Here is a 15234-nt window from a genome sequence, read left to right on the forward strand (position 1 = left end):
TAGCTTTGGAGGGCAACTAATCAGTCACTTGGCTCATTTGTGCCCAGCTGTTGCGGCAGATGTTACAGATGTCGCAGCCAGAAATGAGCCTGTCATGTAGAAGTTCAGGGCAGTGGTGACCTGTAACAGTCACCGAGAGGGCGAAAGCTGGATTGGCAGTCACATAGCTGCGCGATCGCGTTCTTTTTGAGCAAAGCTTCTTTCACAGCCGCTGCTGCTTTGGTCAAATACAAGTGGAAGCCCTTCTGCCCGAGCACTCGGGTGTGGGGTTCCTTCAGGTGGGTGCCAGGTGCCCGCAGGGCAGACGGGCAACCTTCCACTGCTTCTGCGCTTCTTCCAAGCAGCAAAACTAGAGGGGGATTTCCATTGGGCAATCCACCCTGTGCGAAAGGCGGGATGGGGGTAGCAGGCAGCCTTTGATCAAATGGCGCGAAAGCAGATGGTAAAGCAGGTAGCAACGGGATGGGTTAAAAAACGCACACAGGCCCGGTGAAAGATTTGAGCAGTAGCTGCATAACTTGTCCCTTTGAACTGACTTGTGCCCTAAGGGTGGCACCAGGCATTGCTGGAAGCCAGTGTTATACAGGCATGGTACAGACTCAATGTAGGTGAGGTGTATGGCCACCGATTCATTTACAGGTGCCAGAAATGCAGGCAGAACATTGGCGACTGCAGAGGCCAGTGGTGGTGGGGGGGGGGGGGGGCGGGGGGCGGTGAAACGTGGAGCAGTTGTCCGTCCAATTACTGTCCGAGATGGGGCAGGAGGTGGCGGGGAGTCTAGGCTATTAATGTCCACGAGCACAGGGGCATACAGATACCTACCTGGGTCGTAATACTCAGCCATGACTGGTACTAGGCCGCACTTTCCTGCGCCAATTATACTTGCACTGTGAAGAACGACAGCATCAGCTTCAGCCAGCTGCAAAACAAAAGACTCTGTTAGCAAGCCCGCCTCCTTGCGGTTACCTGCTGCTTATTGCAACCTGTCCAGCCTGTGTGTTACCTGGTTGCTGAGCTTGCTGTCAGTCCCCCTCAGTTGGGACGTGACCCCTCTGCGTTTCTCTGCCGATCTGCTTCCACCGATTCCAACTGAGGACTCTTGCTCTCAGGGAGGCTGTGGAATAATGTCCAGTGGAATTCGAGCCCCTGAGAAACACCCCATGATGGCCCCCCGTTGCCCTATCAATCATCATCATAGGCAGTCCCTCGAAACGAGGGCAACTTGCTACCACGCCAAGAAAAGATGAGTTCACAGGTGTTTCAATGAAGGACCTAATATTCCAGGTCCTGAACTACATCCTCAAGGGTGGAAGATGCCTGTGCGTGGATTTTCTTTTAACATGTGGTGGCCGTTGCACACCAGCCACCACACGGGCTTGACAGAACTAGGTCTTGGTCTAGTGGCAAGGATTACCCAAGACGACTGGAGACCAGCTCTACTGCACGGATCTAGTGCGCGCACATATCGCAGTGTGGGCTGGCCTGTGCTGCCTGGCCCCGAACTCACGCCTCTCCTGGGCCCCCATCACATCCCACCACAGTCTCTCGCCGCTCCTGTTGTATCTGCCCACGCATAGACTTCAACCAGCATCATCGCAGCTGGATCTTCGCTGACAGGGGCCAGAAAGGTGTAGCCCTGGCCAACCACTTGAAGGTCAGTTCAGAGGTGGCAGGGTTGGCTGATGATCATCGTAAAGAAGAACCTTGGAAGACCACTGTCACCTTGCTTCACTGTCTCAGGCTGTGGAACGGGCATAACCACTGTGCACCCCACTTCCACTGCCTGCCTTTACAGGCGTACAGTGCACCGGAGACAGGACTGGTGAGACTTCCACCAGTTCTGCTTCCTTTCGTGACGTGAGGCTGCGATGGGGCAGACGCAAGACCCACAAGCTGGCACAGGGCAGAGACCCAGCATCGCTCAGTCCCACCCCCTTCACAGCTGTCATATAGCCAAGGAAATTCAGGGCCTCTGTCATTTTGCTGTTCCACGATCTTTCTCTGGCCCTTCCTTCACCTCTCCATTTCCCTCACTGTCTGTCTCTCCGGCCCTCATTTAACACTCCGGCCCTCATTTAACAAATGTCTCTGAAATTCCTCTCTTTCTTTAACGAAGGGTTAGAGGGAAGAGCATTTATCCGTTAACATTCCACACTTGTTTCAAGGCTTGTGCATCTCTCCCTCCCCCCCCGCCCCCCAGTCCCTCCTTTATCCTGTGTACTTCTTTGACTCTGCCCTTTCCCCTCACTTCGTTTCTGAGTGTCTCCTTCTCTGTCTCCCTTGCTAATCTGTATGTTGTATGTGTGTTTCTCTGACTGTGTCTCTTGCAAACCCTTCCTTGTGCTCTTACACTTTCTCTTGCCCACCGGCATGTGTGTGTCTCTCTCTCTCTTTCCCTTTGTGCCCCAGTGCAGAGCTCTTTTCAGCACAGCCAGGCAAAAGACCCAGATGTGTTCCCAAAGTAACGAGGGAACAAAACTACCAGTTGTGTCAACCAGAATCATTTGCAGAAATTGAGCTGCTTGTGTGCACCTCTTCATACAGAGAGTTTTAGGCTCACCCATTGCCCATGTGCTCGCTGACCCGTGTCCTAACTCGCACCAAACCCCGTTCACCCATCACCCCTGTGCTCGCTGACCTACATTGGCTTTCGGTTAAGCAATGCCTCGATTGCAAAATGCTCATCCTTATTTTCAAATCCCTCCCTATCTCTGTAATCTCCTCCAGCACCACAACTCCCCTCTAATTCTGCCCACCTGAGCATCCCTGATTAGAGTCGCTCCACCATTGGTGGCCGTGCCTTCTGTTGGCTAGGGCCCAAGCTCTGGAACTCCCTCCTTAAACCTCTCCACATCTCTTACCTCTCTTTCCTCCTTCAAGATGCTCCTTAAAGCCTACCTCTTTGACCAAGCTTTTGGTCACCTGCCCTAATTTCTACTTATGCGGTTCGGTGTCAAATTTTTTAAATCTCATAATACTCCTGTGAAGCACTCTGGGACATCTTACTATGTTAAAGACGCTATATAAATACAAGTTGTTGTTGTCGTGAGATTAAGGAATGGCATCTGAGGCATTGGAGGCTGGTGCCCATTCTCTTGGCTGTGTGTTATCGATAAAGTCATGGGGTGGTGCGACGGGGGTTGTGGGGGGGGGAGGTGGTGGATTGGGGGGTATACAATTGAGGAAATTATTGAATATATTTATGTCCCATCAAACACTCCCAGGGCAGGTACAGCCACGGGTTAGATACAGAGTAAAGCTCCCTCTACATTGTCCCATCAAATACTCCCAGGGCAGGTACAGCACGGGTTAGATACAGAGCAAAGCTCCCTCTACATTGTCCCAACAAATACTCCCAACCCACCGATTGGCTACAGTTGGTCTAGACTCCATGTGCAACACCAATGGAAATCAACCAGTTTATAGAAATTGTAACATGGCAGAGAAAAAGTTGACTTGTTGTAGTAACATAAAATTTGGAAAGGAATGTCTATCCCAAGTGAAACTACTCTGCCTTTCCAATACCCGACATATAATATTTCCTTCATCTTAGTTTACTTTTCTCTTGATACACACCCTCCAAACCTCGGTTACTGGTTCCCAAATGTTCAGCCACCTAAAGACTCATTTTTAGAGTGGAAGCAAGTCTTCTTCGAATTCGAGGGACTGCCTATGATGACGATACCCCTCACCTTCCAAATATACCCCTCATGTTCTAAATATCCTCTCACATTCCAAATATATTCTCACATTCCAAATATACCCCTCATATCCCAATATACTTCTCACATCTCTTTCTATTAGTTCCAGTGTCCTATTTTATGTAATTGGTACTGACGAAACAACACATTTCTACATTCACTGATCCCCCTGGTAACATGTGGCATTTCCTGTCTAAGGATGAGGCAAGAGCCTGCTCCCTGACCTTGGCCAAAGCCCCTCGGTGACATAACGTTCGGGGCTACACGAGACTGGCTGTGGTTCATTCACCCTCCTGTGCAAGTGCCTCAAACTCATTTGCCGTCCCCTACCCCGGTGAAGCAGGAAAAGTCCGGGATTGGCTGGGCAAGCCGATGCTGTCCCCATTTTATAAGGTGAGATGTTATTAAATGTGGTGACGTGTACCGTTATCTTCTGGATGCACTCGACCGAGGAGCCGGCCTGGATGCAGGCGACTGATGTCCAGTTGCTGCACTTGTTGTGTTCCTCCGCACTCATGGTGCACCAACGCAGCCTAGTGTCAGCAGAAGCAGTGGCCTCACCTGGGGAATAGGAACACGTTGACTTCTGTTTCAACACTTCATTCCACATTGTTTACAAGTCGGATTTTCAGTCCCCCCCCTCACCCCCCCCACGCCATCGCATTCCCCAACTTGAGAAGCAGGTGGCAAGGGCTGTGGCAGAGCGCAGGCAGGTTGCCCCATGCTTTGCTTTTCCCTCTCCCTGTGTGCGAGAAAGCAGCTTCCCTGCTCACTAACTTCCTTCCGATCCACTGTGCAGGAAACTGCAGAGCTTTCTTAAGGCATCTTGTTCCTGACAGGTGGTCAGCAGAACGTTCAGGCAGGGACCGGCTACCTCCTAATGGGTGTGACATTCAGTCAAAGGGTTGTGAATCTTTGGAATTCTCTGCCCCAGAGGGCTGTGGCTGCTGAGTCTCTGAATATATTCAAGGCTGAGATAGATAGATTTTTGGAGTCTAGGCGAATCAAAGAGATATGGAGATCGGGTGGGAAAGTGGAGTTGAGGTCGATGATCTTATTAAATGGTGGAGCGGGCTCGAGGGGCCGTAGGGCCTACTCCTGCTCCTATTTCTTATGTTCTTATGTAAAATACAAACTGGAACATCCAAAATACTCTCAATCCTCAGGATAAGCTAAGTGGCATTGTCGAGCATTTTGAAACTTAACCGTTCAGCACTATCTCCTTAACATAGGAACATTAGGAACAGGAGGCGGCCATTCAGTCTCTTGGGCCTGTGATATGCTCCTCCTGTACCATGTGGGAACACGGGGACAATACCAGTGTCCCTGACGACTACATGTGCGGGAAGTGTGTCCACCTCCGGCTACTGACGGTCCGCGTTGCGGAGTTGGAGCTGAAGGTGGATTCACTCTGGAGCATCCACGATGCTGAGAATGACGTGAGTATCACGTGTAGCGAGTTGGTCTTACCGCAGGAGAAGGGTCCACAGCCAGCGAGGGAATGGAAGACCAGCAGGAAGAGTAGTGCAAGGAAGGTAGTGCAGGGGTCCCCTGTGGTCATCCCACTGCAAAACAGATACACTGCTTTGAGTGCTGTTGAGGGGGATGACTCATCAGGAGCGGGCAGCAGCAGCCAAGTTCATGGCACCGTGGCTGGCTCTGTTGCACAGGAGAGCAGGAAAAAGAGTGGGCGAGCGATAGTGATAGGGGATTCAATTGTAAGGGGAATAGATAGGCGTTTCTGCGGCCGCAACCGAGACTCCAGGATGGTATGTTGCCTCCCTGGTGCAAGGGTCAAGGATGTCTCGGAGCGGGTGCAGGACATTCTAAAAAGGGAGGGAGAACAGCCAGTTGTCGTGGTGTACGTTGGTACCAATGACATAGGTAAAAAAAGGGATGAGTTCCTACAAAATGAATTTAAGGAGCTAGGAGCTAAATTAAAAAGTAGGACCTCAAAAGTAGTAATCTCAGGATTACTACCAGTGCCACGTGCTAGTCAGAGTAGGAATCGCAGGATAGCTCAGATGAATATGTGGCTTGAGCAATGGTGCAACAGGGAGGGATTCAAATTCCTGGGGCATTGGAACCGGTTCTGGGGGAGGTGGGACGAGTACAATCCGGACGGTCTGCACCTGGGCAGGACCGGAACCAATGTCCTCGGGGGAGTGTTTGCTAGTGCTGTTGGGGAGGAGTTAAACTAATATGGCAGGGGGATGGGAACCAATGCAGGGAGATAGAGGGAAACAAAAAGGAGGCAAAAACAAAAGACAGAAAGGAGATGAGGAAAAGTGGAGGGCAGAGAAACCCAAGGCAAAGAACAAAAAGGGCCATTGTACAGCAAAATTCTAAAAGGACAGAGGGTGTTAAAAAAACAAGCCTAAAGGCTTTGTGTCTTAATGCAAGGAGTATCCGCAATAAGGTGGATGAATTAACTGTGCAAATAGATGTTAACAAATATGATGTGATTGGGATTATGGAGACGTGGCTCCAGGATGAGCAGGGCTGGGAACTCAACATCCAGGGGTATTCAACATTCAGGAAGGATAGAATAAAAGGAAAAGGAGGTGGGGTAGCATTGCTGGTTAAGGAGGAGATTAAGGCAATAGTTAGGAAGGACATTAGCTTGGATGATGTGGAATCTATATGGGTAGAGCTGCAGAACACCAAAGGGCAAAAAACGTTAGTGGGAGTTGTGTACAGACCTCCAAACAGTAGTAGTGATGTTGGGGAGGGCATCAAACATGAAATTAGGGGTGCGTGCAATAAAGGTGCAGCAGTTATAATGGGTGACTTTAATATGCACATAGATTGGGCTAACCAAACTGGAAGCAATACGGTGGAGGAGGATTTTCTGAAGTGCATAAGGGATGGTTTTTTAGACCAATATGTTGAGGAACCAACTAGGGGGGAGGCTATCTTAGACTGGGTGTTATGTAATGAGAGAGGATTAATTAACAATCTCGTTGTGCGAGGCCCCTTGGGGAAGAGTGACCATAATATGGTGGAATTCTGCATTTGGATGGAGAATGAAACAGTTAATTCAGAGACCATGGTCCAGAACTTAAAGAAGGCTAACTTTGAAGGTATGAGGCGTGAATTGGCTGGGATGGATTGGTGAATGATACTTAAGGGGTTGACTGTGGATGGGCAATGGCAGACATTTAGAGACCGCATGGATGAACTACAACAATTGTACATTCCTGTCTGGCATAAAAATAAAAAAGGGAAGGTGGCTCAACCGTGGCTATCAAGGGAAATCAGGGATAGTATTAAAGCCAAGGAAGTGGCATACAAATTGGCCAGAAATAGCAGCGAACCCGGGGACTGGGAGAAATTTAGAACTCAGCAGAGGAGGACAAAGGGTTTGATTAGGGCAGGGAAAATGGAGTATGAGAAGAAGCTTGCAGGGAACATTAAGACGGATTGCAAAAGTTTCTATAGATATGTAAAGAGAAAAAGGTTAGTAAAGACAAACGTAGGTCCCCTGCAGTCAGAATCAGGGGAAGTCATAACGGGGAACAAAGAAATGGCGGACCAATTGAACAAGTACTTTGGTTCGGTATTCACGAAGGAGGACACGAACAACCTTCCGGTTATAAAAGGGGTCGGGGGGTCTAGTAAGGAGGAGGAACTGAGGGAAATCCTTATTAGCCGGGAAATTGTGTTGGGGAAATTGATGGGATTGAAGGCCGATAAATCCCCAGGGCCTGATGGACTGCATCCCAGAGTACTTAAGGAGGTGGCCTTGGAAATAGTGGATGTGTTGACAGTCATTTTCCAACATTCCATTGACTCTGGATCAGTTCCTACGGAGTGGAGGGTAGCCAATGTAACCCCACTTTTTAAAAAAGGAGGGAGAGAGAAAACAGGGAATTATAGACCGGTCAGCCTGACATCGGTAGTGGGTAAAATGATGGAATCAATTATTAAGGATGTCATAGCAGTGCATTTGGAAAGAGGTGATATGATATGTCCAAGTCAGCATGGATTTGTGAAAGGGAAATCATGCTTGACAAATCTTCTGGAATTTTTTGAGGATGTTTCCAGTAGAGTGGATAAGGGAGAACCAGTTGATGTGGTATATTTGGACTTTCAGAAGGCGTTCGACAAGGTCCCACACAAGAGATTGATGTGCAAAGTTAGAGCACATGGGATTGGGGGTAGTGTACTGACATGGATTGAGAACTGGTTGTCAGACAGGAAGCAAAGAGTAGGAGTAAATGGGTACTTTTCAGAATGGCAGGCAGTGACTAGTGGGGTACCGCAAGGTTCTGTGCTGGGGCCCCAGCTGTTTACACTGTACATTAATGATTTAGATGAGGGGATTAAATGTAGTATCTCCAAATTTGCGGATGACACTAAGTTGGGTGGCAGTGTGAGCTGCAAGGAGGATGCTGTGAGGCTGCAGAGCGACTTGGATAGGTTAGGTGAGTGGGCAAATGCATGGCAGATGAAGTATAATGTGGATAAATGTGAGGTTATCCACTTTGGTGGTAAAAACAGAGAGACAGACTATTATCTGAATGGTGACAGATTAGGAAAAGGGGAGGTGCAAAGAGACCTGGGTGTCATGGTACATCAGTCATTGAAGGTTGGCATGCAGGTGCAGCAGGCGGTTAAGAAATCAAATGGCATGTTGGCCTTCATAGCAAGGGGATTTGAGTACAGGGGCAGGGAGGTGTTGCTACAGTTGTATAGGGCATTGGTGAGGCCACACCTGGAGTATTGTGTACAGTTTTGGTCTCCTAACCTGAGGAAGGACATTCTTGCTATTGAGGGAGTGCAGCGAAGGTTCACCAGACTGATTCCCGGGATGGCGGGACTGACCTATCAAGAAAGACTGGATCAACTGGGCTTGTATTCACTGGAGTTCAGAAGAATGAGAGGGGACCTCATAGAAACGTTTAAAATTCTGACGGGGTTAGACAGGTTAGATGCAGGAAGAATGTTCCCAATGTTGGGGAAGTCCAGAACCAGAGGTCACAGTCTAAGGATAAGGGGTAAGCCATTTAGGACCGAGATGCGGAGGAACTTCTTCACCCAGAGAGTGGTGAACCTGTGGAATTCTCTACCACAGAAAGTTGTTGAGGCCAATTCACTAAATATATTCAAAAAGGAGTTAGATGAGGTCCTTACTACTAGGGGGATCAAGGGGTATGGCGAGAAAGCAGGAATGGGGTACTGAAGTTGAATGTTCAGCCATGAACTCATTGAATGGCGGTGCCGGCTAGAAGGGCCGAATGGCCTACTCCTGCACCTATTTTCTATGTTTCTATGTTTCTATGTTTCTATATGCCATTCAATTAGATCATGGCGGAACTGTACCTCAACCGCATTTACCTGCCTTTGCTCCAAATCCCTTGATACACTTACCCAACAAAAATCTCTCGATCTCAGTCTTGTAAGCTCCAATTGACCCCACAGCCTTTTGGGGGAGAGAATTCCAAATTTCTGTTACCGTTTGCGCCAACAAATGCTTCCTGCTTTCGCTCATGAATGGCCTGGCTCTCATTTTTAGATTGTGCCCCCTTGTTCTTGATTCCCCCACCAGAGAAAATGGTTTCTCCGTATCTGCCCTATCAGATCCTTTTAACATTTTCATGGAACCCTCTCTGCTCCAGTGAAAAGACCCCATGAAAAGTTACACAAAACCATTCTTTAGTCTCTCTGCTCCCATCACCACCAACCCAAAAATTACAGCTGAATCCATCACCAGTCTCTGAACATACTATGACGTTACAAATGCTGGTATAATGGGAGGTGTAATACTGGCCGGCAGGTGGAACACTCTGATCGCGATTGGAGCTTTACTTCAACTTTTCATACCTCTTCTGAGAGCTTCAATTGAGCTTGTGAATTCTCTGCCCAGATACAGCTGGCAATTCATCAGTTTACGGAGGTGGGTCAGATGTGTCATCCAAAAGACGGCACCTCCATAGTGCAGCACTCCCTCAGTACTGCACTGAAATGTCAGCTTGGATTCTGTGCTCAGGCCTCTGGAATGGGACTTGAAGCCACAACTTTTATGACTCAGTGTAGAGAGTGCTCCCAAATGAGCCACCGCTGATACTAAGACGTGGAGACCTGTTTATTTGGATCGGTGATAAGCGTCAAAAATACAAACTGGCCACCGTTCCTAATGAATGAGACTTGTTCCAGAGACATGACCTTGAGATGGTGTGTAACCCACTTTTTCCTATTTGTCATATCAAATCCCCTCACCAGTTTAAACACCTTTATCACATCGCTATCCCATCGCACATTAGCCCTTTCTACTCAAGTATCTGCGGTCTCTTGTGTCGCAGTAATTTTGCACAAAGCAAGATTGTACGAATAACAATGAGATGAATGACAAGTTCATCTGTTCTTGGTGCTAGTTGAGGGAGGAATGTTGGCCAGGGCACCAGGAGAACACCGCGGTGCTTGCTGTTCTGCTTTGACTCGTGCCATGTAATATGCATCTGAACCGTCAGGTGGCGCTGTGGGTTAACATCTCATCCAAAGAAAGGCAAGTGAGTGGCACTTGATACAGTTACCCACCGAGAAAGCAATTCAAATGTGATTAAATTGTAATTAATGTGATCACCACAATGTGAATAGTTTGATTAAAATGTGGTTAAATGCAATTAAATTGTAATACATGTAGGAACTGAGGACATAGTGGGTTAGACATTGGAGTAACTGCACCTGTACTGGGATACACGTAGACACAAAATATACCTGTAATGTGGTACACAGATACACACACTGTACCTATACTGGGGTACACACACACACTGTACCTGTACTGGGGTACACAGATACACACATGTACCTGTACTGAGGTACACATATACACACGCTATACCTGTACTGGGGTACACAGATACACACTATACCTGTACTGGGGTACACATATACACACAATATACCTGTACTGAGGTACACAGATACACACACTATATCTGTACTGGGGTACACAGATACACACACTATACCAGTACTGGGGTACACATATACACAAAATATACCTGTACTGAGGTACACAGATACACACACTATACCTGTACTGAGGTACAAAGCCTTAGTTTAAACTGCAAAAATACAAATATTTTCTGTTACAATCAATTTTTTTATCTGGAGAGGTGGTCAGACGAGGTCCGTTTCCCTCCGTGCTAGGGCTTTTGATAATTAAAAACTAAAATGCCTTCCCCATGAATGAACATTCCACTTTCAGGCAAAAATCTGCACAGGATCGCTCACATAATAACTTGAGGCAGACAGGGTGCGAAGGCACCAAACTGCGAGCACGCAATAAAAATATATTTTATTCTAAAAGCACGAAAATGACTTACAAATAATTCCCAAGACCAAAGCTGTGACGAGCAGCCTCATCCTGTCCCACAGGTTCAAAGACTGGTGGAAGAGAGAAACAGTCTGTCCCGAAGCAGTTGTGAGGAGGTCTCCACACTCTGGCTCCCGTTTTACAGAGTCCTGAATTGGCAGGGATACAGAGGACAGCACTGATCCCTGTTTACTGAGTGTTTCACAAGAACTTACCAGAAACTAGCCAACCGTCGCAATTCAAACAAAGCCTTTAGTTTGGGAATTCAAGTGGGTTTTTTTTTGTTTCCAAACATGTCATCAATTTAATTCTTGTAAAAAGAGAAAGGTTGTGCAATGTATGTGCTCAGAAACTGATTTCCGATCTTTTACCTCAAAAGATTAACCTTTTATTATCTTTCCAATATATTTTATTCATTACAATATTATTCCTACATTACAACAGTGACTATACTTAAAAAAATACTTCATTGGCTGTAAAGCACTATGGGACGTCCGGTGGTCATGAAAGGCGCTATATAAATGCATTAAATTCTATCTCTAGCTAGTCCTGATCTCGGGCCACCGACCAGTGGGGTACCAGAATTAGCCCGAGCGGGCTGGCGAAGGGGACAATCAGTCAGGGTTCCCATTTCCCCGTGTTGTTGCTTGCCATTTGAGGACCGGATTGAAGCCCCACACAGTTCAGGCCCTTGCCTGAGTCAGCCGACCTCGCAGGGAACGGTGCTGCATAACAGAGAAATCAGCCACAGTTCCTGCTCCTGATGCCTGCTCGAATGTTTGCACATCACGTGAGGACAGGTTTGGCCTCAGTTGTGATACCTCCCATGATTGACTGGGCTGCTGGCATTCACTGGCCAGCCTTGTATTTAAATACTGGCCACTCGGGTGAGATATCTTACCAAGAAGTCAGAGTCCAGGGCAGGAGCCAAGAAAATTGGGGGGGGGGGGGGGGGGGAATAAATTCTCCAATGAGTTGATTTAATTTTTTCATTGGAGCAAATCGAAGTTTGCAGAATGAAAAGGTTCTTCCAACAAATGATTCCCCTGCCATCTTTTTGCTCCTACTTCAGCCCATCAGCTGCCAGAACCCTCGGTCGTGCCTTCGTCACCTCCGGACTCGATTATTCAATACTCTCCCGGCCTGCCTCCTATCTGCCACCCTCCATAAACTTCAGCTCATCCAGTACTCTGCTGCCCCATCCCTATCCCGCACCAAATCCCACTCGCATATCACCCCTGTGCTCGCTGACCTACGTTGGCTCCCAATCCATCAACATCTCAAGTTTAAAATCCTCATCCTTGTGTTTAATTCCCTGAGTGGCTTTACCCTCCCGCTCTCTGTAACTTGCTCCAGTGATACAACCCTTCCATCTCTGATTCTGCTCTCTTTTGCATCCCCTGCTCTCTTGGCCTTAACATTGGCCTTTAGATCCCACTCTCTGGAATTCTCTGCTAAATCCCTCTGCCTCTCCGCCTCCCTTTAAGACCTTCCTTAAACAGACCTGGTTGAGGAAGATTTTGATCACCTCTCTAAATATCTCCTTTTCTGGCATGACTTCCATTCTTTTCCCCTTTGCATTTTTGTGAAGCATATTTTTTCTGCATTACATGCTCTCACTATATCAATACAATTTGTTGCTGCTAATTGACCCGAATGAAGGTCAAAGTAAGCGGTGTGTGTTAATCGTTTGCTTCTATGTAACGCAACAAGGCATTTATTAAACTCAAACACCATCGCTGGGCAGTTCCTCAGGGGCTGAGCCGCTATAACTTCTCCGGGAGGATCAGCGGAAAGCCAGTTTACGTGGGATTCCCGCCGAAGTTCTGACTACAAATGGGGTGATATTCCCAGCGCATGCTGCTGTCACTTACCTATTAGAGAAACACTGGGAGGGATCTGGCTCGTGCAGGAGGTAGGTATAAGTGGTAGAGTTTGTCATGCAAGGTCGCAGGTTTGGACTTTTCATGGACAAAATAGACATAACCGGCCTGCGATCCCAAGACAGCAGTTAAAACATTGGTGGTATTCGCACCTCTGAATCAGAAGGTGTCTTATTTGTCCGATAACACCCCTATGAAGGTAAACGTGGGGCGAGTTCTTGGAGGGATTTAAACACAAGGATGAGAATTTTGAATTTGAGACACTGGTACACCTGGAGCCAACATAGTTAAATGAGAATGGGGTGTTGGACGAAGGGGACTGAGTGCAGGATTAGACATGGCCGGCAGAGTTTTGGATGAGTTTCCGTTTATAGAAGTGCAGGATGGTACTTCTATAAGCCAGCCAGGAAAACTTTAGAATAATTAAATTATGGTTTCAGCAGCAGATGGATGGAAGTGGGACTGATGCGGGTGCTGGTAGAGGCGGAAGTAGCTGGTCTTTGTGATGGAGAGGAGATAGTTTTGGAAGTTTAGTCGAGGTTATGAACAATTTAGTCTGAGACAATTGACAGGGAGAGAAATGGAGTTTGCGGTGAGAGAATGGAGTTTGTAGCAGGGGCTGAAGCCAATCGCTTCGGTCTTCCCAATGCTTTCGTCGGGAGGACGTTATGGGTCATCCAAGACTGTAAAGTGAGTACCTCATCTGACGTCATTGAGATGATTGAACCCATTGCCAAGAAATCTTCCTTTTCCATAACACAATGAGCTCACGCATGCCATTGAGGCTTTAAGATTAAGTACTTCCCCAGTATGAGAAATATTGGTCTGTAACACAAGACACCCCGGGTGTGCTGGTGTCTTGCTTACAGTAGCTCATAGTGTGGTCTGGAGTTGAAGTACCAGTCTGCTGTGATTTTAACATGTTTCTCTGACTCTACCTCTTTCTGTTGATGTAAGAATCTTTTCCCAAATTTCTTCATTCCTTTCTCGAAGGTGCATTTATATAGCACCTTTCACAACCTCAGGACTTCCTAAAGCGCTTTACAGCCAATGAAGTATATAATGTAGGAAACATGGTTGTCAATTTGTGCATAGCAAGCTCCCATAAACAGCAACATGATAATGAGCAGATAATCTGCTTTAGTAGCGAGCTGTGGGAAGCCAACTGAGGCTTCAAGACCGGGCTGGGATGGTAAGTTGCGGAGGGGGGGAGGCACGACCTTGAATCCCAGGGTAGCAGCGGCCCACATTATTTTCAAGGACCCTGCTCCTTCAGGATTCACAAAAATAATTGAACACTTACCTTTGCCGGGTATCTTCAGTTCCATCGTCCGTGAAATTTTTTGAAGCCTGTGATGCGCAGGTTCAGACCGGTTCCAACCTAAAGTGGCAATCGTTACCCTATTTATGATATAGGACCAATTTCCATATTAAAAGGGACCAACTGGCTGAAACAGGCAGGTGTTTCGGACACCTGGCAGTAGGCCCCTTTCAAAACGGTGGCGCCTGGGTTGCCGATGTGGTAAGACAACCGACCCCCATTTTGAGACCGCTACCGTCCCATTCAGACCAGGTGAAAGCGATGAAAATCAACCCCATTGTGTATATAAAATTATAGAAAGAAAAACAGAAAACAAAATGTGCAAATTAATTCTTCAGTGACACTGAACCTCAAGCCACCAGTGTTTGTGACCCTAAAACTCAGGGTTTTATATGGCAAATGAGAAAGGTGATGACTGTGAAGGGTGTTGTGGAGTTGACCGGTTGTTGAACTGGATTACCGGATGCTAACGTGTAGACATTTCAACTGCTGAACGACGAACACAGAAAAAAATAGTGAGCAGCCAGCGACTCTTTCAGAAATGAGTTTAAACACAATGAAGCAAGTCTTGCTCACCTTGTCGGACTTTGTGCTGATAGACAGCAGAATTTGTTCCCTCTTTACACAGTTTATTGCGAAGTGGCAGCTGTTTTTATGCCATTATATCTCCCTATGAAGATTGAGCATGTCATCCCCTGTTTATACTTATCCATACTAAATTCATCTGCTAATGTTCCTCCACCCACAATTTAATATTGTCTGTCAAGGCAACCGTTCTGGGCTCCCAACACTGATCACTGGAGCATTCCATTCAGCATTACTCACCCAACTGTTTTCTACCCTTTAGTCAATAACTTATGACACCAGTTGAAATAACTTGAGTCCTGAGTTCTTCATTGAGTCAATGGAAAAAGCAGGAAAGCAAAAACTATTGGAGGAAAAAAGTCTGCTTTGCTATGAGCTCAGTGGGTAAATGCAATGTATGATGTACTGAGCTATTCAAAA

The 15234-nt window shown here is 47.1% G+C and overlaps 1 protein-coding gene across 1 annotated transcript in view; it reads right to left on the reverse strand.

Moving 5' to 3' along the window:
* The window catches only part of LOC139265264 (serotransferrin-B-like), a 37240-nt gene extending 26023 nt beyond the window's left edge, over positions 1-11217 (reverse strand). Inside the window, exons 1-3 of the mRNA XM_070882205.1 lie at positions 11036-11217; positions 4126-4262; positions 823-919 (exon numbers count right to left, since the gene is read on the reverse strand). Of these exons, the coding sequence (XP_070738306.1) occupies positions 823-919; positions 4126-4262; positions 11036-11075 (274 nt within the window). The 5' untranslated portion in view covers positions 11076-11217. The remainder of the gene's footprint in view (positions 1-822; positions 920-4125; positions 4263-11035) is intronic.
* Between the last annotated feature and the right edge of the window lie 4017 nt (positions 11218-15234).

This window comes from Pristiophorus japonicus, chromosome 6 (genome assembly GCF_044704955.1).
Source record: "Pristiophorus japonicus isolate sPriJap1 chromosome 6, sPriJap1.hap1, whole genome shotgun sequence".
NCBI classification, from domain to species: Eukaryota; Metazoa; Chordata; class Chondrichthyes; family Pristiophoridae; genus Pristiophorus; species Pristiophorus japonicus.